This window comes from Cantharellus anzutake, assembly GCF_015039405.1.
Source record: "Cantharellus anzutake strain C23 chromosome Unknown EI90scaffold_2, whole genome shotgun sequence".
Classification (NCBI taxonomy): Eukaryota; Fungi; Basidiomycota; class Agaricomycetes; order Cantharellales; family Hydnaceae; genus Cantharellus; species Cantharellus anzutake.
Window position 1 is genome coordinate 983,392 of NW_024066952.1, and position 25,338 is coordinate 1,008,729.

The following is a 25,338-nucleotide window of genomic DNA, read 5'->3' on the forward strand; positions in this document are numbered from 1 at the left end:
CAATATTCCAACAGGGGATAGAAAGTGGCGGTATTGTATTGAATTATAGCATCAGGTGACAACACAGCAACTAAATGGGATACCATGTAAATCAGGTATAACCGCCTGATGCGGCAGAACCCGCCACTCGATAAGACATGTATGTGGATGAGTACAAAGAGAGGGAGGAACGGAAGAAGACCATCCATTTCCCAGATGATGGAGTCAATGTCAAAATATCCTGGCCCCTGGGAATTGAGAATCGTCAATGTATGATTCTCAGATGGAAGGTCTGATTGCTCAAAGAGGCACCCTTTGGGTCATGACCATCATAGGTGTTCATCTCCCCACCTAACGACACGGTATAGTTCCCATGGTTGTCACGTCTGGCACCGTAAACCCATATCCCAGTTCCAAAGTCACAATTGCGCCCGGTGTAGAGGATGTCACAGCAGTCCATTTCTATAAAAATTGACGGAAGGATCATCGGCTGCGTATACAAGTCTCCAGCCCACCGACGCAATGGAGTCCATAATGGACAAGAGATGTTGGATTGTATGGGTACAAAGAGAGGATCACATAATAACTCAACAAGGAACACGATCAGGAAGAAAGATGGCAGAGAGGTCACTATTGTAGGGTTGAGAGGCCTAAAATTGAGAAGGATCGTGGAGGGAGGGAAAGGCAATTAAAAGGGAATCTACGAAGCAGGGGAGCTCAGCACCATGGGTTGGGTTGGATGACAAATGCGGGAATTCGGAAATGGCGGGTGGGGCGGGAGAAAAATAAAAGGACTCTGGATAGGAAGGGAATTTGCAATAATAGAGGACCGGGCATAGTAGCGGGAATTAATGCCACATACGTCCATGAGGCTCACCTCCTCATCCTCCTTTGCAACAGGCATTCTGTTTTCTTTAAACATAGCATGTTGGAGACGGCGCGTCGTTGTTGTCCAAGTAGTTCCAACCATATGAATTTCCACAACAGACTCTGCAAAGAAGCAATGAATTGTCGCACTCCATCACAGCGACCTTGAACGTGATGTCCCAGAGCAGACGCGTTCTTAATCCAGTTCAATGCGATCAGTTGATCGGCGTACTAGTATTTCGATTTGACGCTCGAAGGGGCGCTGCGAGGCGCTCATTGCCTTCATTCGCTAAAAGACACTCAGAATGAGACAGAGACAAAGGAGGAATATTGTTGAAGCCAGAGATCGATCACTTACACCTTGCTCTCTCCGCATGCTGAGTTGTCCTCTACTCGAGCCTTCGAACCTCTCTTACCACAGAGGTGGCATTACTGCGAATGGGAATTAATATGACGCTGCAAGCGGTACTGAAAAGTGAAGAGTATAGGGTTAGTAGTGCACACCCTCTATATGTGAGGCGGGTTAAGGACCCTGGGTTACCGTTCAATGCATTTTCAGAGGACCATGTCATTTTTGCCATTCAATCAAAGGCTCTAAATCCACAGGACCCGCTACAGAGTAGCGGGAAAAACAACAGGGGGAGGATTAGGGTATTAGAGGATCTCTTGCCATAGGGTTTTCGCGTCGCAAAGATTGACATTGTCTCAAACACCATCTGTAACCTTTCGCCCCCCCAGAGACGAATCATATCCAAATCGCCCTCTATGAGCTCTCCAGCTACCACACCTAACGATGAATTGATATTCTACTGTCCACATCCTAACCTTACTGTTCGCGACGTATTGGTCATCACTGAAAATCCATACTCACAGAGAATTGCTCATCTGTGGAACCTGGCCAAGGCATTGAATCCTCGTTTCGGTGATGTTTACAGAGCATCCTGCATATTCTACCTCGTACGTTTATCTTCTTTGTACACCACAAGCTGTTCCCCTCGTACCTACCTAGCCGTCCGACTTGCCTATCGAGCCAGCCGACACCTTGTTCTCTCGCAGCCGAGATTGGCTCCGGCAGCACCGTGAGGATGGCCGAAGGGCCTGCATCAGCCAATTTGCCCGCAATGCCTTCCTTGCTGTGCCACCTCCTGACGGGGTTCATATTCTTGTCGTCAACGAAGAAAGTACGTCCATCTTGTAGACCTTAACGTTGCCCGCCTTACAAGTGCTCTAGTTCTTGAGGGCCTGGATGATCTGGGGGACCTCGGTGCCCTAGCGCTTAAACGTGCGCCCGTTCTTTGTGTTTCAATTGCAGTCCTGTTCTTGATTGTGGCTCGTCAGAACGCACAAAGGGCATCAAATCATTCCGGGATTCGCTCCCTTCACCATTATCCGGTGTCTCTTCCTTCGAGGGCGTGGAGCGGGTCGTCAGCGCCAAAAACAACTTTCATGCCGGGCGACCTGCGGGAAATTTCGGCCCCCCTGTTTCTTTATTCAATCATGCTTTGGGCCTGTTTGACTATCACCTGCGCCATCTAGACGATGAATCCTCCACTGTCCATCCTCCTCCAGCCCTCATTGAACTGGCACATCAGTTCATGGTTGCTGCTGCGAATAGCTACCCCACCGAGTTCACGCGTGTGGCAGTTATCAAAGACATTCTCAGCCGGATCGTCGCTGTGCCACTAAACTGGGAGGTCTCGCAAGCTCAGTTCGGCATTTGGCCGAATGCTATCAATTTGGACGACACACCTTTCTTCGTGGTGGAGGTGACGAACGAGGCTGGTCTAGAAGGAGATGCCTCTCTACAGGCAGCGCTGTCGTATGCGCATATTGCATCATCACCTTTGGACAAGGTTAAATCATCTGCGTTCTTTTTCATTTTTATTGATGTAGATTGTAGGATTCATCGAAGCCTTCGAACTATCCTGCCGTTCTCTCGAACTGCCCCGCTGTTCTTTGCGGTATCATGGGTAACCTTCTTGAAATCGGGGTTGCGACGTACACAGATGGGCCATACTACAATCTTCTGTTTTCTGAGCGGTTATGCCTAGGCTTCTACGCTGCGAAAAATCTCCTCCGTCTCGCTCGAGCTTTCACCGCCACTCGACATGTCGTCGCCGACCTCAGGCAATTCTACACCGCCGCCCTGCCAATCCCAGGCAACATCGCACATTTGTTCCCCTCGCCTCTACCGGTCCCTACCTACACCGGTTTTGTGCCAACCTTGACCTTCACGCGCCGAGTCTCACGATCGGGCGAGACTGTCGTGTTGGCAGAGGATGAGGCAACGCGGCAGTCGGGCATTTACCTTGCCACCATGACCAAACCTCGCAACATCGATGAGGATACGGTGGTGTCTTCGTCTGTGGACGACACATCTGAAGTGGTTGTGAAGTTTACCGCGCAATACCATCCTGAAGCGCACTGCCTGCTCGCAAAAGCGGGCCTTGCACCAGCGCTGCACGCGTGTGTGCCAGTATGTGGTGGCTTGTTCATGGTCGTGATGGACCGTGTCCATGGAGAGATTGCTTGGAAAGCAGTCCAACGAGGAGGGCTCCTTCCCTATGAGATCTACAAGGATATCGAAAATGCCGTCGCGCTGCTTCACTCTAACGACCTCGTTTTCGGTGATCTCCGCACTCCGAACATCATAGTTGTCCCTGGTGGATCTGGCTCGGACGCCCGACGTCGCGGCATGCTCATTGACTTTGACTGGGTTGGGGTTCATGAGATTGGGAGATACCCTGCTTCCTTGGACAATTGTCTGCCGGACTGGGTGTCAGGTATTAAGCGATATGGGATCATGGACAAGGCTCATGATCTCGCGATGTTAACCAAGTTCAAGCGCTGGTGCCATTCAGTTTAGTTTCAGACTTCACGGACTAAACTTCTTGCGCACGGACATTTCCCTAAAGGATTGCCCGATGCTTCCGTTTTTGGAGTCCATGTTGACATGGCTTACATAAAAGCCACGTTGGACGAAAAATTTTCACCTCTCTCCTCAGTTCACATATCTAGAACTGAGGTGAGATAGTCACAATGTAACAATAACTGATCATTAGTAAACATGCTACCAGCGCTTACACGACGCTAGTTATTCCCCCTAGTTACCAGTGAGGTCGGCAACCTTCGCCCCCACGCTTTGTGGCTGTGCTAGCTGTGTCCCAATCTTGGTGGTACACACACGCCGATCGGGGAAAAGAGGTGTGCCATTATTTACTAAAACCTAATCGGATTTAATACGAATCAGATTTTAAAAAGGGTTTCAGACTTTCTCCTCTTTGTCCTACAATGTTCACTCTGCAGCCATGCCTCCCTCGCCAATTGTAAAAATTAAGAGGCCCTAAGAAATTCATCTCTGACATCCCTCACGTGCCAGCCATTCCAATAACCCCAACGACATCTCGGATCTTTGCAATCTCGTGAGGTGTCAGCGATCCTTTGCTGGCAAGGAAGAACATCTCGAACGCTGCACTCGAATTTCGTTCCTCTCCACCGAACTCCTTATCGAGGAACTCCTTCAAATGGACCCAAAAAGTCACAGATGAAATAATCTCGTCGTAGCTTTCTGTGGCGGACATCGGGCGAGGGCTGGAAGGACGTGGAGGAATATCCGTGTTGATGAGGTCGAGCGGAACACCGAGTTTGCCGCCGCTCAAAGGCGAGCCGGCACGCGTTGGAGAAGGTGGCTGGCTGAGCGTTAGAGCTGGTACTGGGAATTGATCGGCTGCTCCAGACATTGAACGGGTATGAGGTAAACGGGTTGACTGAGGCGCATGAAGCTGGGGTAGATTGGTGTCCAATCTCGCTGGGAGTGCTCGTTCTTCTGTATTCTGTGTTGAGCCAGATCTCACCATCAAATTCAACACAACTCTATCCTCAATCCCATCGTATTCTTGAAGAAGCTTATTGTCGGCTAACACTTTTCCCTTTAGCAGTAAACGTTGAGCATCGGCAGGAGGTGAAGTGGATTCGGTATTAGCCAGTTTCTCCTTGATCGCGGAGATCGTGTCGGTTGGATGAACGCTAAGCGTAAACGATCTAGGCGGCTTGGAGGAACGGATAATAATATTGATGGGTGCTGTAAGGATGCGATTCATTCGCGAAATAAAATGAAATTTCATTTTCCTCTGTATTGGAGCCTCGCTATCGATAACACTTACGTTGAACCTCAGGTACGCCCTCCTGGGCTCCAGAGGAAGTAACAGGTGGTGGTGGTAGGTCAATCTGAGATTATAAACGGCAAGATCGAGCCGCCACCCCAATAGCGACACATGGCAGGTCGAAGTGGCCGGAAAATGAAACAATAACCCCTCAGGTCCAATGTAAGATATGGGACAAGCGGCAGGCGGGGCTCACAGGAAAAGGCATTATTTTCCTAGGCAATTCTGCAGGATCAGGAGTGTGATCATTCGGCAATATGACAGGTATAGTCGCCAGCGTCTCCACGTGTGTTTTCATCATCGAGATCTCCTGTTCAGCCATGATGGAAATACTGTTGCTTTCGAATGAGGTATTTTCAAGAATTTCCACTCCCCACTCGTGTGTGTGCGTGTGTATATGGGTGCAAACACAGTCGCCAGGTTGCAGCTCAAAGTCTCTAATATAAAGGAGGCGTGGGACGTGGCTGTGCCTGCGCGTCACTGGTGCAACTCCATAAACATGCGACTTTTGCGCTGGGGGATGGGGCACATGAGCAGAATGCCATGGGGCTGCATACGAGTGGGAACCAACATCATGCTATTGGGTTGATATGTGTACAGGGCGAGGAACGTCAGACTGCGAAAATAGAGAATCATCGAAGTACAACGTAGAGCTCCAAGAATGTAATGAGAGAAAGCGGACGATGAGGTGACACCAAGGGACGCTGATCCTGAGGATACCTGAACCTACAAACTACTGGAACTACCGGCGTCGACCGAACTATTGGCTTCAACCGAAGTGCTGGCGTCCACCAAAGTAGCGGCATCGGACAGTGACGGCTCATAACCTTCATAACGGTTATTGCGTTGTTCAGTCACTCTACTTGCAAAATAAGCAGTGCTTGGGCTGGAGTTTGGCAATTGATAAGGGGGAGGGCCTTGAAAGGTACCGTAAATCACCGGAGCACCATGCTGGGCTGGGTATGGGATGAGAAAATAGGCAGGGTAGGGGGTGTGGACTTCGCGCTCATCGGCTGGCAAGAGTTGCGGCAGGTAGGGTTGGGGTGGTACCCATGAAAGCGGTGACGTTTCATTTATCAGGGCATTTGGAGGATTAGGGGCTCCTGCTGGGTACCCATAATTGGATGGACTTGGGTCACCAGTGCCAGGCCTTTTAGGGGAGACTTGTGACGGAACAGGCTGGTAATGACTACGCCGTACGCCGCCCCTGGAGAGAACCAACTTCATGATTGATCGAACTACCAAAACCACGAGAGCGATCAATACGATAATGTAAAGAAATTCATCTAATAGTCCCCTCAGGTCATCAAAGACACTTCATGCATAAACCCTGATTAGCATCTATGGAGAAACGGTCCGAGCGGGAAGAACCTACGGGGGTTTGGGAGGCAATGTGACTGATGTGTACGCCACATAATCGATCGTCATCGCACGCACTCGCCCACCCTTAGGAGGATTCCTCTCAATCATCCGGAGAGATACATGGTGCGGTATATTCCATTGAAGACCTCCTGCATACCAAAGGAGTACAGAACGTTCATCAGGATGCGGCGAAAGGACGGAGTTTATGTTGAGTGACGTGTTTGAGGATCTCACAGCCTCGCTCGCTGCCAAGTCAGCATCATGATCTTGAAGATGACCGGAAATACGCGGATTGAGGTATGCTTCGTGGACATCAAGAAACTCGCACGCTCCGTCAATGCATATCTCTTGAGCGGCATGTGGGAGAGTAATGTGGGACGGAGGCACTCCAAATACATAAACGACTGAACCTGATAGCGGAATGTTGTAAGAACTGAGTTCGACAAAGTCTGCCCAACCAACCTTTGAACCAGAAGGATGCTTCAGGGACGTCTGCCGCCGACGGAGACGCGGATACAGTTCGAACTTGGGAAAATGATTCTTGGACAACTCGACGATTGTACCCGTTGGCGTCTTCCGCTAGAACGCCGAATGAAATAGTCTCCCACCTCTTAGTGCATGACGAAAAGAAAAACCAATACCGGACGCAGTGCTCGGGTGGTGTAAGGTGGATGTCACTGTCGGTATTTTCGATAGTTCTATTTATCAAAATTGCTTGCTTCGGAATTTCGTGATGTCTACGGTGTCGGTTTAGTAAAGTGCATTGAGCATAGGTTGTTCACCTACTTTTCTTCTTGCCTAACGGAGTCATAGACGATTTCCTGGAGGCTCATAATACGATCATTCCTACCCTTAGGTTCGATGAGCCTGAGAGCGAAAGAATGGGTTCGACGGTGATCGAGATTTTCAATAAACCATATAAGTGCGGGACTCTCGTCAGGGACATCAAAGTATGCACTCTCAATGTCGATCGGCTGACAGAGAAATTCGCTCATGCAAATCTCCTGCCGAGCGAAGCCGAAAGGATACAACTGTTTTCTAGGAGCTCCCCAAACATACACAGCTCTCGCTAGGGCGCCGGAATCTCTACATCAGATCGCGAATGGCGGCAAAAAAAAATGCATTTATTGGATCTAGCCTACCTCGAACGGAAAAACGGACTTCTCGGGCTTCACTTGCCTCGCTACCCAAACCGTTTCTCACGGAATGAAACGAGTGTCGTCGACCATCTCTCCCGAGGTAGTCGTTGAGTAACCATGGCTCAAACTTGGGTGTGCATCGCCAGAATATTCTTCTGTAGCAACTGATAGGCGGCAAATAAGAGATGGAAGAGTGCGTGGAGTGGAGGGTGATGTTGGAACCTTCCACTGGCGGTACTCTACCGACGTTACTGTACTGCTCTGTGTGAGTCGCCATGGTCGTAAGATTCAACTCCGGCATGATGGTCAAGAACACGGATAACTCCAGCTTCTATGTTATAGAACAGGTTGAGATGCCTATGGAGGAGCCTTCAGGAGATTAGGCAGCACATATGACATTTATATGCAGAATGGCGCTCATTGGTACTTGAATCAAAGCACTGGCGAAGAAACTGACTCCGAACCACATGTGACGCTGACATGGCAAATGCCTCGCAAGCTCGCTCGTGTTTATCTACTGTGCCATCACCGCGTGTTGGTTCGGGGTGTGGGTCTTGAATGCGCGCACGTGTGCAGCTCCACTTCTCAAGGTGCTTTCGTGCATGCATTCTCGCTTCTTACCCAACTAAATACGCCGCGATAGCGCCCACAACGCAATAGGCCAGGACTCTTGCCTCTATGACTTCGAAATAATATATAACAACGCAATGCAGTTTGACCGGTCAATGGCAGTTCGCATCATACTTCTTCCAGAATGGTACACTGCCTGCGGTCCAACAGCAGTGGAGAGCTAGGATCGCTTTTCAAGGAGCTTCTATGCATTGTTGCTGCCCTGGATTATTAACTGAATACCGTTGTGGTAGCATCCAGAGCACAATATAGTTGGCCCCTACTTATCAGAGCCGCGGGGTCAATGGTCAACCCCTCTTGTCCTTCTCTCAGAATGCGATGTGCTCTGGTATTTTACTCCCTCTTCCACGTCGCACTTTTCTGGGCACTAGTCGATGCAAAATCTACAAGAAACGTTCTTTTTGCAACGCATCCCTCCCTCACGTATTTTCCGCAAACATCGCGCATGGGTCCACAGGGTCAGCCATTCAACCCGTGGGGCTTGAAGAGCTATGAAGACGATACTGGCCGAAAGCATTCCTTCCGGTTCACTAGAAATGGCCGCCCAAACACTCGGGAGGCAAGTGCGAGGGAGGTTCATTTCTCCGTGAAAGGTGCGAGGAGGCATCCATAAAAAACACCTTCCTCAGCTCACTTCTGAACCCGCAAGCTTCTGCCGTGTACCTCTACGGTGCGCCAAAGCGGCATTTAGATAAACCTCTCATCGCACAGCAGGAGGTGTGCGTCGGTGGAACTCAATGCGGGAAAATCGAAGCGGAGCGGGCGTATTCGAATGCTGAGCAAGGCGAGACCGTACTGATCTGGTCCATGGAGGGCCTCGATCCTAGGATCACTCATTTCTTCATCTTGAGGCTTATTGAGGCAAGGGGTATAGATGACAGAACTATGAGCTTACATAGAATCGAATACGAGGCAGAACCCGTACAAAAAACGTAAGATGGGATTACTAGTCTTTCCTCCATTCCCTACTTACCATCGCTAGTGTGTATCCCCTTCCGCAAGGAGTTACGGTTTTGAATAAGACCATCAAAGATACGGATCATGCTATCGAGTATCTTCCTCGACACTGCGATTATTTTGGTAACTGCAAAACCCCTTGGGAGTCAAGGAGCTTCAATGTGATCACTTGGGACAGGGATGGTAGAAATAAGAAAGTCGTAGAGGAGACTTTTGCGCTTGTCAAGACAGCATTTGCGCCCTGGCATTCTAATGACGTTCCTCGTGCGGTCTTTAGGTTTACAGGTGAGCCTCTCTCCTCATTTCCCTGGCTCCGTGCTAACTTTTCTCTTAATCCGAGGCTCTGCGGTATGCTTGTATGGAGCTCCCATCTCCCAGATCGATCAAGAGATTCCCCACGCAGCCGAGGAGATATGCCTCGATGGCGAATGCGAATACTTTGACTTACACCAGTCATATTTGAATCCGAGAATAGCAGGCTTCCTGGAGGAACAGGGAGGGAAAAAGCGTCCTGCTATATCCAATCAAATCGACTCTCAGCCTGAGTTTGGGTCCATCAAATCACAACTTGTTGGAGCGACCTCGGTCCGATCCCCCAATGTTGCTGACCGTTCGGTATTCCTCTGGTCGAAGGAGGGCCTAAGGTACGATGAAGAGCACGAGCTCATCGTGCGAATGATCGACAGGAATCCGAGCGGGGGCGGCAAGATTTCTGCCATTACAATCGACTTCATGACATACACAACCGTTGAGGACCTCTCGTCGCCCTCGCCATCTCACTCTTCCTTACCGTCAACAGTGCATCCGTCACCCGAGTCCTCCGAAACGGTGCCTATCCCCCAACCGTCGTAAGTTCATGCTTGCGAGATGTGACCAAAGGTCTGACATGTTCCGATCGTTAGCAACATCGACACAAACCCCCATCCCAATCCACCAAGTTCTTCTGGTCCTGATAGTGTCTACAAGACTCTATTCTTCATTATGCTTTCCATTTTCATGGCCGCCGTCGGCGCTCTTGGGTACTGGTTCTACCATATGAGACGCGATCATCAGGACACCTTCTCCAGTCTTTTTGTCCCATCGCAACCTCAATCCCCACCACCTTCGGGCGGGCATTCGGAGCGTACACAACTGCTTGGACCCGGCTCGCACCCTGGATATGCGCCACCTCTGCCGTATTATGGCAATGCACTTGTCCCCGCTACTGATGGGCGAGCCATTTACTATGGTTCATCAAATGCGTCCAATCATGAGACAAATCGTCAATTGCCAGTGCACTCCGTTATACCCCAGCAGCCATACCACTTGCCCTACATTCCTGGAATGCACCAACAACCGTATTATGTAGTTTTCGCGCCCCCTCATTCCGGACATGCCGCCTTTCCGGGACCTAGTCGTCCTTTGAGTACTGGCGTGGTAGACGAGGAAGAACCCATGAAACCTTGGGAATCTGATTAAGCTAATTCGAAGGAGAGACTGGTTACCAGCCCGCTCCACTCGTCGGAGTTTCCCAAGGCATCATCTGCGTTTCAGACACTAAATAACAGATCCGGAAATCATGACCCTCGAGCTGCTGGATAGATGAATCCTCATCCCTAGCAATAGATAGCCAGACATCTCCAAGTCATCTTCCTCTCTAGCACTGATGTTTGTTTTTCAAATTTGTACCACACAATCCATGTTTTCTTGTACACTAGTTTCTTCACACTGCGTACATGTCAATTCACGATTTTCTGCAGCGACTACGAGTCTGTGCGACATATGCGGACTTGACTCGTTGCAAGCAGTCCCAACCCCAACTACACCCTTCACCATGTATGCCTGGGTGTTCAGAGCCGGCACAATTATATCCCGTCCTCGGCAGAAATGCATGCGTACAGTTTTTGATGAGGAGCATTTTCGTATCAATTATAGTCCTGACCATGAATGTGGATGTATGACATCTTAAGAGCGTTCACGCAGACCGAACGACGCTACCGGTGAAGGCGAGACTCCACCTGGGATGATTCAGCCCCGGCATCATGGCCATGCCGTTGGGAATCTGTATGACTTGGAGGGATCGGTAACACTTTCCCTGCAGTTGGAAACTTGAAGGCGAGTTGGGGCTCCCCCTCAGGTTGGTTGCTCCGTGCTCCTCTATTCAAAAACTAAATATTGTTAGCTGCTTTAGCCTCGAGTATTGCAAAAGGCCACCCCAACCTTTAAACTGGAAACTATAAGGACCGTCAGAAGAAATACACTCCAAAAAGTGCTCCGACCCCTGGATCATGATTTGAGAAGGAAACATTGTGAAACAAAGGATTACGCTCACGGCACATTATCAGCGACATGCGGTGTGTAGATGATATGGTCTAGATTCATGCCTTTTTCCACAACCAACTCCGGGTTTGGTTTCACCGCTTTGTATACAAGTGCGTGTTTCTTGGTCGGTTTGAGACCTTCCGCGAACCACAATAGAACGGACCTATCTTCAGGATCTAATGGAGTTAGAGCCACGGAAGGGTTTTGCGATGCGGAGACTCTCCAGCTTGAGTTGCTTTCCAACCTGGTCATATCTAAGTTGAGATATGTTTGGTAGGCATCTAGTGATTCGCAAGAGCCATCCAAGCAGATTTCCTGATCGACATGAGGGAATGTGATACGGGATCGCGGCGCTCCGTAAAGGTAAACGGCAGACCCTAAGCCAATGTCAACATTGATGCTGAGACATCCAAATCGCGAAAGGTTGGCTGCACACCTTTAAAGGCGAAAGACGCCCGGACAATCCGCTTCCGGGATCTCGAACCAGTGGTGGTGAGGCCTTGCATGAAGGCAAACTCCTGAGTCCGAAGATGCTTTCCCCCTTGACCCACCAGTGTCATGGACTTTACGAGTTTCCAGGGGATGTGTCTCTTTCGGCACCCAAAGAACCATCCACGGTTTAGGCACTTCTTAGAGGGTCGGTATCGAATGGATGGGTGATCCGCCCTAATTGCCAAACTTGGGCTCTGAATGGAAGTGAACGCATGCGGCCTAAAAACCGCACCGCAGCATGAGTTGACTCGAAACTCCCGCACAGTGGAGGCGCACTCACTTGATGCTCTCCTGAGGCACAGTATACTCAATTCTACTGAGAGACATTACGACGCGGTCCTCGGCTTTGGAGTCATCAACCATGCGAAGCACAACATGATGGTAAATAGAAGTGTCCAGGTTATCCATAGACCATAATAGAGGAGTAGATTGCTTTTCTACATTCTTATAGATGGCGCTAATATCTATTTTCGAGCAAATTAGATTTTCATAACAAATTTCTTGCGGCGCTAATGGGTAGCCTCCAAGTTGATCCAATGGAGCGCCATAAACCCACACAGCGCTACCTGACAGTTTGAGACATGGGCTGGGCTCAACTTTTCTTGCACAATGAACGCATTCAATTCCGGCGAACCTTTGAAATGGAAGCGTATTTCTCTCGCCTCCGAGCCTGTGTCGCTGCTCCGATGGATATAATAATGGAACGATGAGTTACGAGTCCCGGGCTTGTTCGGATAGCTCCCAATCTTCCATGGCTCTCTCTCTATCGGGGACCGCCTGAACGACCCAGAAGTTTTGGAAATTGCTGGTAAGTATGAGATAGATGGATCCGTGTCAAGAACTGTGACATTGACAGTCGTCCTACGGGCGTCAATGCGCACGGCCCACAACGCTAGGAAGAGCCCAAATGAGACAATCGATGTAAAAGTCATTTGCCAGATGAACTGACGCGGAGGGAGCGTTGAGGCGGTGTAAGTCTCAACAGCCCTAAATTGGGCCCAAATCGCTTAGGTAAGTCTGATTACGAGTATTCAATTTTGCATGCTCACAAACCGGCTCCTCCGCTCCTCTGCTTGGGTGCCCTTGTCCCTGAACAGACACTGTGTTCTCTACAGCTATCGAAAGTTGCAGCTTCGCGCGTCTGCTATATCAACAATGCCGTCAAATGATCAGACATCGGATATAACGAGATGGGCCTCTGAGGACGGACATTTCAGGCGACAGGCATCTGTGTTTCGCGATACAATTGAGCCTAACGGTGCCTTTCCCCCAGAAGCTGGAAGATACCACTTATATGTACGCATCACCTGCTGATCGAGTATAAGATGTTTATTCACTGCTGGACAGGTCTCTTTTGCCTGTCCCTGGGCTCAACGCACTTTAATCGTGCGAAAGCTAAAAGGACTTGAAGATGCCATTGGTCAGACAGTCACTCCTGCTTCCAAACGTCATTGAATCGTGAAACATATCCTTAAGGTGTCACTATCGTCTCGCCACTCTTGGGTGAAAATGGATGGCCGTTCGCCAATGCGGCAGCGTTCCCCCAGGCGGAGGAAGATTCCTTGCACCCAGAATTCAAGCATCTCAAAGAGCTATACTTCCAAGTCAACCCGGAATATAAAGGACGGTTTGTGGATGATCTCTTTCATCCCCGATCTCAAGCCAGAATCCCTACAGATTCACAGTGCCGGTACTGTGGGATAAGAAAAATGAAACGATCGTCAATAATGAAAGTTCTGAGATAATCCGCATCCTGAATACTTCCTTCGATCAATTCTCAGCAAGCGAAGTCCAAAGGAAGCTCGATCTCTATCCCGAGCCGTTGCGTGGAGAGATTGACGCTACCAATAGCTGGGTATACGATACAGTCAACAGTGCGTCACCTCATTACCTCGTCTTGAGAATTTAGCCCGGACGAGGACTCTCCTGTCTCAGATGGTGTGTACAAGGCGGGTTTTGCAACTATCCAAAATGCGTACGATGTCGCAGTTAAGCGCCTCTTCGAGTCTCTTGACCGACTGGAGAAGATATTTTCCGGCGACAAGAATTACCTTGTTGGGGATCAACTTACAGAGGCTGATGTCCGACTGTACACTACGATCGTGCGCTTCGATCCCGTTTACCACGGGCATTTCAAATGTAATTTAGGGAGTATCAGAGTACGTCCATGTTCATTGAATCCTTCAAGATATAGATGTATTCCTGACTGTTGTGGAATAAGCACGACTACCCGAATATCAATCGATGGGTCAAAAACCTGTACTGGAATAATGCGGCTTTCAAGGATACGACGAACTTTAGTCATATCAAAACCCATTATTACTGGTCTCATCCCCAGGTATGCGGTGCTGCATACGGACCCGGTGCACTATTATATGAAACTCTGACCAATGTTCGGATGTCCTAATTGTGACAGATCAATCCGACCCGCATCGTTCCGCTTGGCCCGAAGGTTGACATTGAGCCTCTGTAGGAATACCTTTTCTGTCATGTATATATATGGTCCAAATCTGAGCCAATACACTTGTACGCTCTCAGTGGCAGTGCTCTGCCTTCCGGTTTGGTCCGTCGGATCACCTCTGATCATCTCCTGATCATCTCAACTTAGAGCCCTTCAGACTGCGCGAGAAACGCTTCGCCTCCAGGATTTCATAGACTAGAAACACTGGGATAAAATGGCAGCAGATGACAACCATCCTGAGAGTACTCTCCCTTACCCACCTATATACAAGGATGCGCCAGTCGTGGTGTTGTCTGACTGGTACGGAACGATGAACATACAGCGGAGAGCGCTCCTGAATGGTTCATCGGATTAGGGACGGTACAATCACCAATCGCGATTCGAACGACTGTTTGTGCACACGTCTTTAGACCATCGCTTGCTCTCGCTGAATCGCCTTCCGTCAATCCCTGGCAGACTTGACGGATAATCACGGATTTGGCGAGAAACTAAGGTGATGATTAGCCTTGATGTACAAGAGTGCCACGTTGACCTAGCCTGTTCAGGCGAGAGGGGAATCTTGATATTCTGGAAGGTCGTTCCACTTTTAGGGATGCATTCAAGGAGATGCTGGATAGCGTCAAGACTCCTTTTGAGGAATGCAAAGAGATTCTCAAGAAAAGTCCGTTGTTGTTACCATGGCGAAGCAACTGACCAATCCAACTGGCTCCGATTTTTTCTCAAGATATTATCTTGGACCCTGGATTCAAACAATTTTTCGAATGGTGCAAGTCCAACAACGTCCCCATCATTATTGTTTCGAGGTACATAGGAGAAAGGATTTGGATGAATTAACGACCAGACTTCTGACAGTACTTTTATCAGTGGGATGGCGCCTTTGATTCGTGCAGTACTTTCCAACCTCATAGGCGAAGAGGACGCACAGACGATAGATATTATTTCAAACGATGTTGAAGTGCGGCCTGATGGACAATGGAGCATAAAGTTCCGGCATCCTACCAGGTATTCGGAATTTGGCACGGTTGCTTCCCCTGAGATCGCTGATGGGATTTATGGGATAGTGGTTACGGGCACGACAAGTCGCAGGCGATCTTGCCATACAAGGAACTTTCGCATCGGCCCATCCTGTTCTTTTTTGGTGATGGTGTCTCTGGTTCGCATCATCAAATTAATTATTTACATATGCAGTTCTGATGGATTCATACATTTCATTAACGTAGACCTATCTGCTGCGAGGCACGCGGATGTCTTGTTCGTGAAAAACGATAAGCCCGAAGGTCAGAATGATCTTGCGGTTTACGTGAAGCGGGAAGGGATACCCCATATTCTGTTCACTGATTTTACAAAAGCTCTGCCCGTTGTGCAGAGTATCGTCAAGAAAGAGAAAACAGTGGACGAGGTCCTTCAATATTAACGATATGTAAGAATGGGAATGGCAGTCGTCATTAGACCCTTAAGCATCTTCTAAGGGATTGGCTTCATTTGTGTGAACATAGTTGCCATTTTTGCAGGGGCGCTTATCACTGAACTGGATTCCCCGAACATTAAATGAATTCCAAAACTAGCTAGTCGGATACAGATTCACCGAATGCGCTTGTTTTGTATATCTCATTTCTTTTCAACATTTTCGTTTCCTCCTGACCCTCGCCTCTCCTTTCGTAGCGGTAAGAACATTCAGGAGTTTTATTTTGTGAACCCGGCGAGCTGCTCACATTTTTTTTTTGATGGATCTGTTAAGGTGGCTGAATGCCTGATCTGTTGTAGCGCCGCCATCATTTTCTCAGCTTCGTCTACTAGACCTTAACTCTCTCAGGTGGGGAGTTGGTGAATGGCTGCAGTTTCCTCAGAGTCGAAACGTACTCGGTTTGCTGGTTTCATCCGGTCCTTTCGCACTTCTAGTCAAGAAGAAAGCTGGTACATCCCATATAACGGTCCTATCGAGGAGCCCAAGTCGTACAACTTCACCAATCATGACCCGTTTGAGCGAGGACGGTCTACGCTCGCGCGGCCCTTGACCCACCATGGGACGCATGACGCACGCTCTTCGCTCTCCGAGTTTGACGGGCAATCTCGCATCTCTCATTCTAGTCATATATCGCGTCCATCTGCGCGAACAGCGGATGTTGGCAGTGTTGGGAACAGTCCTGTAGCGGTGGTCACTGACAGTGACCGCAAAAAAGGTCGCCGTAGGTCCTCAGTTCCTTCTAGGGAGCTCCCTCCTACCCAATGGACTTCCTTTCGTCACCCTTTCAACCCTCAACATACTGGTGTGCTCTCCTTTCCATCGGCCCCAGCTCCCATCCCTCCTCCGAATGCCTCACGGGCTACCCAGCCATTGCATAATGCGAATTTCCAATTTGACCGACCTCATCCGTACTCAGCTGGTGCTCTGAACCGGACTGCTCTTCCCGCCCCCGTAACAGATAAAAAGCCAACCGGCAGGTCGCGGGCGTTCACCACCGGGCATACTCCATTTCAGCCATATAAATCATCGCCTTTAGATTTCCAGAGAGCCTCCGACGCACTCAAATCCCCGCCCCGCCTCCGCCCTGAAATTCGGTTTGAAGGGGCTCGGAAGGAGCAATCCACCCGACAACAGTTTCAACCTGTGGTGTTGCCATCAGCACCGACTTCAGCGGAGACGGTTGATCCTTCCTTCTCTTTGCATCACCATCCTTTTGCCACAGCTCGATCAGTTCAAACCAAGCCTCCAGTCCCTTCGAAGTCTCGTTATGTCTTGAATCGTCTCCGATCGTCGACCTCTGCGCCTAATCTGTCGGAAAAGGCGTCGCGTACAGGTGGTGCCGCGCGACGACCGGTTCCAGAGCCAATTGTCAAGCTCGTCAGAACGGTCCATGAATTGCCCCTTGCGTTGGCACCCGAGTCAACGCTGCAGGCCGTAGCGCACCCACGGCCGAAATTCACGGCAAAGCATGTTTTTCCAGACGATCTTCCCGCATCACCATACTCGCTTGCACCTCCACATTCGCTATCTCGACGCGAGTCCGAACCTAATTTACTCTCGAGGTGCTTGCCTACCCCAACCAAGAAGTTGATAAAGAAGCGTGTTCCACCTCGTTCTGCCCCGGTCGAATCGCATAAGGATCCTTTGGTGCGGGTCGTTCGTGAGAATGAGCAGTTGTCAGCAGAACGTGCGGAATGGGCACATTATGCTGAACGCGGATTCGGGAACAAGCGAAGCCGTTCCCTGAGCATGCACCGAACCGGGAGCACCATCCGATCCTCGAACGCGGTACACGCTACTCCGCGACGCACTAACGCTCAAGAAAGCTCGGCGAACGTCGCCAGCGGTACCACGGAAGCAGGTACTGTCACTACGTCCTCCAAGTCAACCTCTCAGCATGGGAGTTTTAAATATCTTGCAGCCGCCGCCTTTGGGCATGCGCATTCGCCTAGGGTGTCAATTGACGGATCAGCCGTTACGTCGCTGAGCCGGCATTCCAGTGAGAATAAGGGGATCCGGCCCCGATCTCGACTTGACAGTGCCAAAAGTGCGGTCCGGTCAAATTTGGATACATTAGGGCACTCGCGGAAGAATAGTAACCAGGCAGTCATCGAGGCAATTTCTGGTGTATCGCTGAGTGCAAGCGCTGACGGTCAAACCTTCTGGTCGGAGCCCACATTCGCTGAAATAGTTGATATACGCCGTCACACTGGTGCCTTTGGGCCTCCCGAAGAATCCATTGGTGTTGCTCTTTCTACACCGCCTGTGACGCCAGAAGGGGCGCGAAGTTCCTCCCCGTCTCTCCCTAATACCTCATCTTCGATTATCAGGGCTGGGCCGCATCCATCCTCTCCGGTCTTGGCGGGGAGGTTTCCGGGTCATTCTGATATAGCAAGCAGACATAGGTTACCTCCGCAAGTTCATGCTCACAAGCGATCAATTAGTACGGGGAAAGCATCATTTCCATTTCCGGTCTCTCCAAAGTCGGAAGCTCCCTCAATGTTGGATTCGACCCCAACCAGTATGTCATCGCATCCTTTCGCGGGTTCCAACTCGGAGACAGGAGATAGACCATCTTCGCATCTTGTGCAAGAGTCATTTGAGAGGGAAATGATGGAAGCCAATCGATCTCCCTGGGTCGAACGGACCGCTGACGTTGGGGCAGAGCTGCAGCAACTTTCGTCGCAACTTCTCAAAGATGGCAAGGCAGATTTCCCACCAACCATAGCACCTCCTACTCAAGAAACTTCGCATCTAGGACCACGGCACCCTACCGCCGGACCCAGTTCGTCAATACCTTCACGCCATCTTGGACAGCGACAATTTGCAAGGGAAGGGGGTGCTCGTCGCTCTATTTCCGTCCAAGAGATCCTCTCGCCACTCGAAAGGACAATCAGACACGAGCGGTCAAGGTCGCTGAGTGTCAGTACACCTCCTATGGGTGGTCATTCCGACATCGAAAGCTCTTTCGGATCCGCACTGCCGGAGCTTATCATAGGGGGAACGGATGATCTCGAAGAGTTTCGGGATTTGTTCTATCGACCTGACTCCGAGGTTCATCCTTCACCGAATGCGTTAAGCCACCGTCCCGATAGTCCTATTCACTTGGATGTTACGACAGAATGGATTCAAGCCTCTTTCAAAGCTGAATCGGGGGAAGGTGACGACCAGACGAATCGGGACCATCATTCCGTGCTAGACCACCAAGAAAAAGTGTCCGACAGTGGTAAGTCACCAAAAAAAAAGAGGGAATTCATGTAATTGATCGATTGAACGTTCTAAGGATCTATGTACATGGGTGAAGTAGGCACATCACTTCCAAACATTCAAGATTCCATACAAAGACACTCTAGCACCCCCGTTATTGAACAGCCCAAAAGCTTTCCAGAGCTTGTTTTCACAAGTAATAATGACCAGGACGATCAACTCGAGCCCACAAATATTCCTGTGTCTATTTTCCGGCCAGATAGTCTCTCCCTTCCTCCCTTAGCTGGCTATGTATCTTCTGGATCAGATGACGGAGGACTTGAATTCCATCCACGAGAGCGTGTCTCTCACATAATACGGGATTTCCCCACCCCTCCTGATGTCACCCCAGTAGCCGCTACTATTCTTTCCTCGTATTTCGCTGAGCCGTTATCAGGGGCCCCCTCTTCGCCTGCACATTCTTCCCATCCTGACCTTAAACATTATGATATTTCATAACTTTTTCACGTTCTTTGATGTCTTGCTTGCTTTGCTTGAAATTTTGTAGCTTTGTCACTTTTTTTTTCTGGGCTCCCTGCAATTTTTTCGTATTTTTGTTTGGTCTATAAAAGTTCACTATTTCCTCCGGCATTCCGCCCGTTAGTTGCTTCACTTTGCTTTCGAAGATTTTGCGTTTTGATGGTAGATTCAATTGTTTCATTAAAGTACCTTACTCTACATATCTCTTAAATTTAGATCGTGACATTACAACAGTCTCACATAACGAGTACAAAAGTAATGAGTCTGGGCTCACAGTTTACTCAGCATAAACGGTGAGCTGTGTGGAGCAAGTCAGTCAGGTGAATTTGATCAGAAATATACGCCACTCACGTCGAGAGTCATGGTTTTGGAGCTATTCAGATCCTGGTCGCGATATATGCCAACTAACGAGTTGCCCCGCTCGTATAGCGAGCCTTTCAAGCTGATCACTATGAATTGAAAAGTTTCTGAGGCTTGTGAACGTATGTAATTGGCGATCTTTGCGACATTTGTGTTATCCAGAGCAGCGTCAACCTCGTCCAGAACGAAGAATGGCGAGGGTTGGTAACTGGAAGAAAGGCGTTGGCCATTTTTAGGCACGAAAAGAAATCACTGAGATGTGCTTGCCTGTGGATCGCGAACAGCAGCGCTAGAGCTGCTACTGTTTTTTCTCCGCCAGATAACTGATCCATATCCCTAAACCGTTTCATTGGGGGCATAGCAGTATATTTGACACCGCCAGGTATGGTTCCTAGCAGGGGACATTGAACATGGGCAGACGTCGACGTAGTCCCACTTACCTCTGTATCCTCCAAGTTCAAGTATGCTACACCACCGAGTGGAGCTGCTTTTCCCTTTGTGAGATCTTTGTAAACCTTGTCAATGCCATCTGAAATATGCGAGTACGCTCTGTTGAAGAGGTCGGTGCTGACGGCCACTGTTTAGTACAACGACCGTGGCATGAAACTATGACGAGGCCTCACCGCTTTTTCCTAATTGCATTGAACTCGTCCCGAGCTGTTTTGACTTCTTTGCGAGCTTTCTCTGTTTCCTTGTCAGTGTCGATAAGCTTTGCTTCTACGTCATCCAACCTTTAGACAGGGCCCGGCACGTCAGTCGCGGGTCCGGACCGGGAATGTGGTAACTCACCGAGCCATAGCCTTCATATTGGGAGTCATCTGCTCGATTTCGGAGATGATTTTGCTTATGTCTGCATCCAACTCCGCTCCGTGACTAGCGGACCCATCCTATTCGAATAATGCACCAGATCCTTGAATTCCGGGCTAACTCGACACACCTCTTTGTCAGATTCATCCAGTGATCCAAAGTCAACCTCAATCCCGTAGTCTTGCACCTGGCGCGGCCGCAAACCATCGTCATCCACTTCCATAGCCGCATCATCCACATCCTTGCAAGAACCATAGTATCAGATTTGACGGTGAGATCCCACACAAGACGTACTTCTTCCAACGGAACATCATCGAGACTGCTGCCCTCTTCGAGAGGTAAAGCGATCTCTTCCAGCCGACATTTGCGATAGATCTGGAATCTTTCTGACGCCAAGCTTTCAATCTCATCGTTCTATACAAACTGCATCTATATTCGCGAATGTAGTGTGCGATTTTGCTCACCATGGAAGAAATCTCTTTCAGGCATTATCAAGTCCTTTGCTGGCTTTGCCTGCAACCTTCTTCACCTCCTCGAGAGCTTTGGTTCTTTGTTCAAATTCGCCCGATAAGTTTTTCAAAGTGGACTTGTGATCCCCGATTTCAGATTTTAAAGACTCGATCTCTTGCTCTACCGCAGATTTTTTCTCAACCAGTTTCTGTAGCACATCTTGATCGCTCTCGACGATCTTCTGAAGCGCCGTTAATCTGTCCCTGGTTGCCTGAAGTTGTGCTTCGTCAAAGGAAACTCTTCCTAGGCATCAATATAAGACAAACTGGGGGAAGAAAGTTTGACCCAACTGATGAGTTAATCTTTTTATTTGCGTACTGAAGCGCATGCGGATGTCGCCTCCTTCTTGCATAGCTCTAAGCTGTCGCTCCTCGTATTCGCGGATGGTTTTCACTTTAATAGTACGACAAAATGAAGCAAAGATTTTGTCATCTGCAGCATCAATGACTTGCTGAAACGATGCCATCTTGGTTCGTAATTCTGCCAAGGCAGAAGTTATCTAAACCGTCCTTCAGTCCGCTGTGTTAAATTTGGGAATAAGATGTACACACAGCCTCGTGTTCTGGATTCGACGACGCCAGCTCTTTCTCGATGTGTCTAAGCTCACTTTGTAGCCCAGTCAGGCGTGTTTTGTTCGCGTTCTGTGGGGATTCAGCTCAGACAACTTTCCTAAGAAGAGGATTCATTACATGGTCGTCTCGAGCTATTGCTAAGGTTGATTCCAGGCGTGACAGCTCTCTTGTAAGGTTCTCCTCAACCTGGCCACGGGGTTTCGCCTTCTGGAGTTCCCTTAATTGTGAGAGGTAGGTTTCTTGGGCTCGGCGGACCCCTGGAAAAGCTTGAGTAACTTGAACGGAGAAACAAGGACTCCGCACACCTTGGATTTCATTTTCTTCCCATTTCTTCCCGCTCCCATGAGTACTCTTGCCTCCAGTAATAAGGCCGCTCTTGTGAATGATGGTACCATCCAGTGTAACAGCTAAATGGATCTGGTTAATTCATTGATAAGGCATCATGGCACCGAGGTACCTTTCACTTCTTGGCCTTTCTCATAAACAACATAACGCGCTACGTCCATGGTATCACAGACCAACGCATTGCCGCATGCATGGTGCATAGCACGCTCGACCGACGCATCGAACTGAATCACATCCACTGCAAGGCGCGCACCTTTCGCAATGCTTCGAAATTTGTCGTTGACGGGCTTGATTTGAATAGTGTCCAACGGGATGAAGGTGGCTATTCCCGCTCTCTGATTACGCATGTACTGGGGATAATACTCTTTAGTTCGTGCTCCAGCTAGAGGAGCCAATGACTTCAATAGTCTAGTTCTTACCTCGATACAATCTATTGCTGTTTTTTCGTGATCCACGACAATGGCGTCTATATTTCGACCCAAAATAACAGACACGGCAATCTCGTACTTGCGCGAAGTTGGTTTACAAAGGTCCACGACTCGACCTCGGACTCCTGAACATTGAAGCATCATCATCAATTGTGTTCTCTTACTGTCTTAAGGGGCGCCACCGCACCTGGGAACAGCTTCTGGAGGGCAGAGAAAGTTTCCTTTAATTTTGCCTCCCGCTCGGTTTCCTTACGATCCACATCCGCTGCAAGGAGTTTCCGGTGACAATCCGCCAGCTTTTCGTTTACTTCCCTCTCGAGTTGTCTATCAACAGAGTCACCTTCATCTTGAACCTCTGATTACATCCACCACTCACGTTATTCGGCGTTTCTCCGATTCATGATTTCGAAGCTCCTGCCGAACTTGCGCCAGTTCTTGTTGCAAATTGGCGACCTTCTCCTCACTCTAGGTGCATCGCATCGTGAGCGCCTTTTCGTAAACGGTAGTCATGATCCCATTACCTCATTTTTGACGGCTTTTGTAGACTCCACGTCGAGGTTGAGTTTCTCACGTTGAGTCTTTAGTTGATCCCTTTTATACTCAAGGGTCGCCAAATTGCGAGATTGGGCCTTCTCATCTCGGGTCAATGATTCTATTTGTTGGCGTTCATTGACGGCCTCAGTTGCAGCTTTCGCCTTCCTAAAACAACGCGTTTACTCAGTGTTCCAGTAACTTTGGTTGTCAGAACCCACAGCGAGCGATACTCAGAAAGGGTCTCTTCAGAAAGGGCCAGACCCTTCTGAGTGGCTCGGCGTTGCTCCTCTATTGCGAACATGGCCCGTTCGGCTTCCACAGTCCATCAAATTGAACAGATGCACAGACCTTCCGCCTCTGTTGCCGCTTTTCTAACTGTCTCAAGGTCATCACTCAGGCGAGTGAGAGATTTCTCTTGTTCAAGTACTTCCTTCGCAACCGTGGTGGACATTTCCTTCGCCTTGGCGATCTTCCGTTGCGTGTGCGCTATTTGGGTGTCGACAGCGACGAGACCGGGGTTCTGCGAAGGCAGTAAAGCATTACAACTTCGCCGAAGTTGACCGATGGCAACGCGATTAAGACCATACCTTACCCTCAAGTAACTTTTCAGTAGTCTTGATGATCTGCTCTTGCTTCAGCACTTCATTCCGAGCGGAAGCCTGGGCACTGCGAGCTTTACCCAGCCGTGAGTTGTACTTTTCCTGGAAAGAATCTGAGGCGTGAATATTGAGAAACCCAGAAGTTCGGATGGAGACTGTGCCTGTTCTTTTTTGAGTCCGGAAATTTCCTTGCTCTTGCCTTTGATCGTTGCCGTATTTTTATTGATGTTCTCTTCAATGTGAAATAGTCTCCAAAGAAAACGATTGATGATTTGTGAGTCCTTGGAGTCAAATCAGATTCAACACATGGAAAGGGAGAACAATCAAAGGCTCACTCGTTCCTTGCATTTCCTTTCGAAGCGCTCAGCCTCAGCTTTTTGTTCCTTAAACTGCTTGATTTCACCAGCAATACCACGGCGTTTTGTGTAACTGAAAGTAGCACTCTCCGTCGCACGATCCTGGGCAGCTTTTGTTCGATCGTAATCTGCGGAGAGCTCCAGTGATCTGTATAATGTCAGAGTAAAAAAGGGTGCAAAGACTAATATGCAATCTTACCCGCTGATTTGCTCGATGAGGCGCGTCAAATCCTTGGGTGACTGAGATGCTACCGCTTCAACATCCCCCTTGAAACGTGTCAGTTGAGTGGAGCTGATGTTTACAACCGCATACCTGAAATACGAGGAAATTTTTGGCTTTCACCAGAATATTGTGTTTCTCAAGGGTTTGGTTATATGCTTGGTATGTGACGACTCTATTATTGAGACGGTATTCACTTCCCCCTGCGGTCGATATCCTACGAAAAAGATGTATAAATAAAGAGACTGGATACAACTCTATAAACACTTGCGTTCGCTGAAAGTGGTATTGGGTCCCTCCAGTTTCCTCGTAGACAGCCAGAACCCAGGCTTTGGTAGCAGAACCTTCTCCTTGATCCTCCCCGTCAGACTCAGGATCGTCGATAACCTCATCACCGCCTTCCCCTTGTCTGGCCAATCTCCTGCCACGGTAGATAAGATCCTTGAGCTGGCTGCTCCGAAGTTGTGCGCTCTTGACACCAAGCACGAAGGAGATGGCATCCATGAGGTTTGACTTTCCGGCGCCATTCGGGCCAATGACAGACGTAAAATTTTTAAAGGGTCCAATAATTTGATGGCCTCTGTAAAGCATCATACAGGCGCGTCCAACTCAGCACTTGCAAAGGAGCGCGTCGCGTAACCTACGCACCGGTATGATTTAAAGTTGCATACTTCAATTCGTATCAGCGGCATCTCGGCCTAACAAAAAGCGGCTCGCTCTCGAGCAGCCTATCGAGTTTTGAACAAAGATTATGCGTCGGGCCAACGGTGCTATTGAGGCGTCAGAATGTAGTCACGGACGCGCTTTCGGACATGGCCGCTCGATCGTCCATTTCTGCTCATAGCGCTGCCAGGCGACTGGGAACCCTCCACACGCCGAAATATGCATGCCAACTTGGCTGCTAAACTTGCGTTGTACTTCCATTCCAGATCCAAGTCACGAGCGGATCACCCAGACAGCTGTTTTGACGACCCCTTAAGAATGCACTCTGCACCCACCCAAGAGCCTGATCTTATACACATGACACTGTGTGGGCATTTGGGGGCTTAGCCCCCCGCCAGATAG

At 49.2% G+C, this 25,338-nt stretch overlaps 10 protein-coding genes across 10 annotated transcripts; 5 read left to right on the top strand and 5 right to left on the bottom strand.

Moving 5' to 3' along the window:
* Window positions 1-434: 434 nt before the first annotated feature.
* On the bottom strand, window positions 435-1,389 carry EI90DRAFT_3030613 (uncharacterized protein). Its single transcript, XM_039058238.1, has 2 exons — window positions 1,205-1,389; window positions 435-1,135 (listed from the first exon to the last, which is right to left on the bottom strand). The coding sequence occupies exon 2, from the start codon at window positions 947-949 to the stop codon at window positions 680-682; it is 270 nt and encodes an 89-aa protein (XP_038923345.1). The 5' UTR covers window positions 950-1,135; window positions 1,205-1,389; the 3' UTR covers window positions 435-679.
* EI90DRAFT_3030614 (uncharacterized protein) lies at window positions 1,220-3,786 on the top strand. The gene is made up of 6 exons (XM_039058239.1): window positions 1,220-1,335; window positions 1,406-1,803; window positions 1,856-2,027; window positions 2,078-2,128; window positions 2,185-2,699; window positions 2,747-3,786. The coding sequence occupies exons 2-6, from the start codon at window positions 1,612-1,614 to the stop codon at window positions 3,710-3,712; spliced, it is 1,896 nt and encodes a 631-aa protein (XP_038923346.1). The 5' UTR covers window positions 1,220-1,335; window positions 1,406-1,611; the 3' UTR covers window positions 3,713-3,786.
* Window positions 3,787-3,913: 127 nt separating this feature from the next.
* On the bottom strand, window positions 3,914-5,341 carry EI90DRAFT_3030619 (uncharacterized protein). The gene is made up of 3 exons (XM_039058240.1): window positions 5,206-5,341; window positions 5,010-5,073; window positions 3,914-4,927 (listed from the first exon to the last, which is right to left on the bottom strand). The coding sequence occupies exons 1-3, from the start codon at window positions 5,329-5,331 to the stop codon at window positions 4,215-4,217; spliced, it is 903 nt and encodes a 300-aa protein (XP_038923347.1). The 5' UTR covers window positions 5,332-5,341; the 3' UTR covers window positions 3,914-4,214.
* Window positions 5,342-5,568: 227 nt separating this feature from the next.
* Window positions 5,569-7,973, bottom strand: EI90DRAFT_3030620 (uncharacterized protein). The gene is made up of 5 exons (XM_039058241.1): window positions 7,514-7,973; window positions 7,158-7,440; window positions 6,834-7,108; window positions 6,385-6,781; window positions 5,569-6,324 (listed from the first exon to the last, which is right to left on the bottom strand). Exons 1-5 carry the CDS (start codon window positions 7,809-7,811, stop codon window positions 5,736-5,738), a joined length of 1,842 nt encoding a protein of 613 aa, XP_038923348.1. The 5' UTR covers window positions 7,812-7,973; the 3' UTR covers window positions 5,569-5,735.
* A 607-nt stretch (window positions 7,974-8,580) lies between these two features.
* EI90DRAFT_3030627 (uncharacterized protein) lies at window positions 8,581-10,978 on the top strand. The gene is made up of 5 exons (XM_039058242.1): window positions 8,581-8,733; window positions 8,790-9,072; window positions 9,123-9,382; window positions 9,438-9,945; window positions 10,000-10,978. The coding sequence occupies exons 1-5, from the start codon at window positions 8,586-8,588 to the stop codon at window positions 10,553-10,555; spliced, it is 1,755 nt and encodes a 584-aa protein (XP_038923349.1). The 5' UTR covers window positions 8,581-8,585; the 3' UTR covers window positions 10,556-10,978.
* Window positions 10,979-11,404: 426 nt separating this feature from the next.
* Window positions 11,405-12,822, bottom strand: EI90DRAFT_3115426 (uncharacterized protein; the record flags this gene model as incomplete). Its single annotated transcript, XM_039062783.1, has 4 exons — window positions 11,405-11,775; window positions 11,835-12,109; window positions 12,171-12,456; window positions 12,525-12,822. The coding sequence occupies 4 exons, from the start codon at window positions 12,820-12,822 to the stop codon at window positions 11,405-11,407; spliced, it is 1,230 nt and encodes a 409-aa protein (XP_038923350.1).
* A 223-nt stretch (window positions 12,823-13,045) lies between these two features.
* EI90DRAFT_2902981 (glutathione S-transferase) lies at window positions 13,046-14,363 on the top strand (the record flags this gene model as incomplete). Its single annotated transcript, XM_039054118.1, has 7 exons — window positions 13,046-13,186; window positions 13,238-13,310; window positions 13,367-13,517; window positions 13,568-13,764; window positions 13,826-14,049; window positions 14,112-14,228; window positions 14,307-14,363. The coding sequence occupies 7 exons, from the start codon at window positions 13,046-13,048 to the stop codon at window positions 14,361-14,363; spliced, it is 960 nt and encodes a 319-aa protein (XP_038923351.1).
* A 202-nt stretch (window positions 14,364-14,565) lies between these two features.
* Window positions 14,566-15,765, top strand: EI90DRAFT_2903701 (HAD-like domain-containing protein; the record flags this gene model as incomplete). The annotated part of the gene is made up of 8 exons (XM_039054151.1): window positions 14,566-14,651; window positions 14,707-14,741; window positions 14,808-14,844; window positions 14,897-15,012; window positions 15,076-15,154; window positions 15,216-15,353; window positions 15,413-15,504; window positions 15,572-15,765. The coding sequence occupies 8 exons, from the start codon at window positions 14,566-14,568 to the stop codon at window positions 15,763-15,765; spliced, it is 777 nt and encodes a 258-aa protein (XP_038923352.1).
* Window positions 15,766-17,344: 1,579 nt separating this feature from the next.
* EI90DRAFT_804105 (uncharacterized protein) lies at window positions 17,345-19,866 on the top strand. Its single transcript, XM_039068074.1, has 3 exons — window positions 17,345-18,517; window positions 18,575-19,042; window positions 19,100-19,866. Exons 1-3 carry the CDS (start codon window positions 17,566-17,568, stop codon window positions 19,519-19,521), a joined length of 1,842 nt encoding a protein of 613 aa, XP_038923353.1. The 5' UTR covers window positions 17,345-17,565; the 3' UTR covers window positions 19,522-19,866.
* On the bottom strand, window positions 19,820-24,965 carry EI90DRAFT_3115430 (cohesin complex subunit psm1; the record flags this gene model as incomplete). The annotated part of the gene is made up of 25 exons (XM_039062784.1): window positions 19,820-19,840; window positions 19,894-20,110; window positions 20,185-20,469; window positions 20,526-20,633; window positions 20,692-20,789; window positions 20,840-20,950; window positions 21,004-21,123; window positions 21,239-21,462; window positions 21,538-21,718; window positions 21,771-21,860; window positions 21,909-22,048; window positions 22,097-22,198; window positions 22,249-22,486; window positions 22,556-22,689; window positions 22,752-22,888; window positions 22,941-23,029; window positions 23,086-23,263; window positions 23,317-23,386; window positions 23,447-23,618; window positions 23,686-23,721; window positions 23,778-23,978; window positions 24,033-24,201; window positions 24,253-24,320; window positions 24,367-24,853; window positions 24,922-24,965. 25 exons carry the CDS (start codon window positions 24,963-24,965, stop codon window positions 19,820-19,822), a joined length of 3,720 nt encoding a protein of 1,239 aa, XP_038923354.1.
* Between the last annotated feature and the right edge of the window lie 373 nt (window positions 24,966-25,338).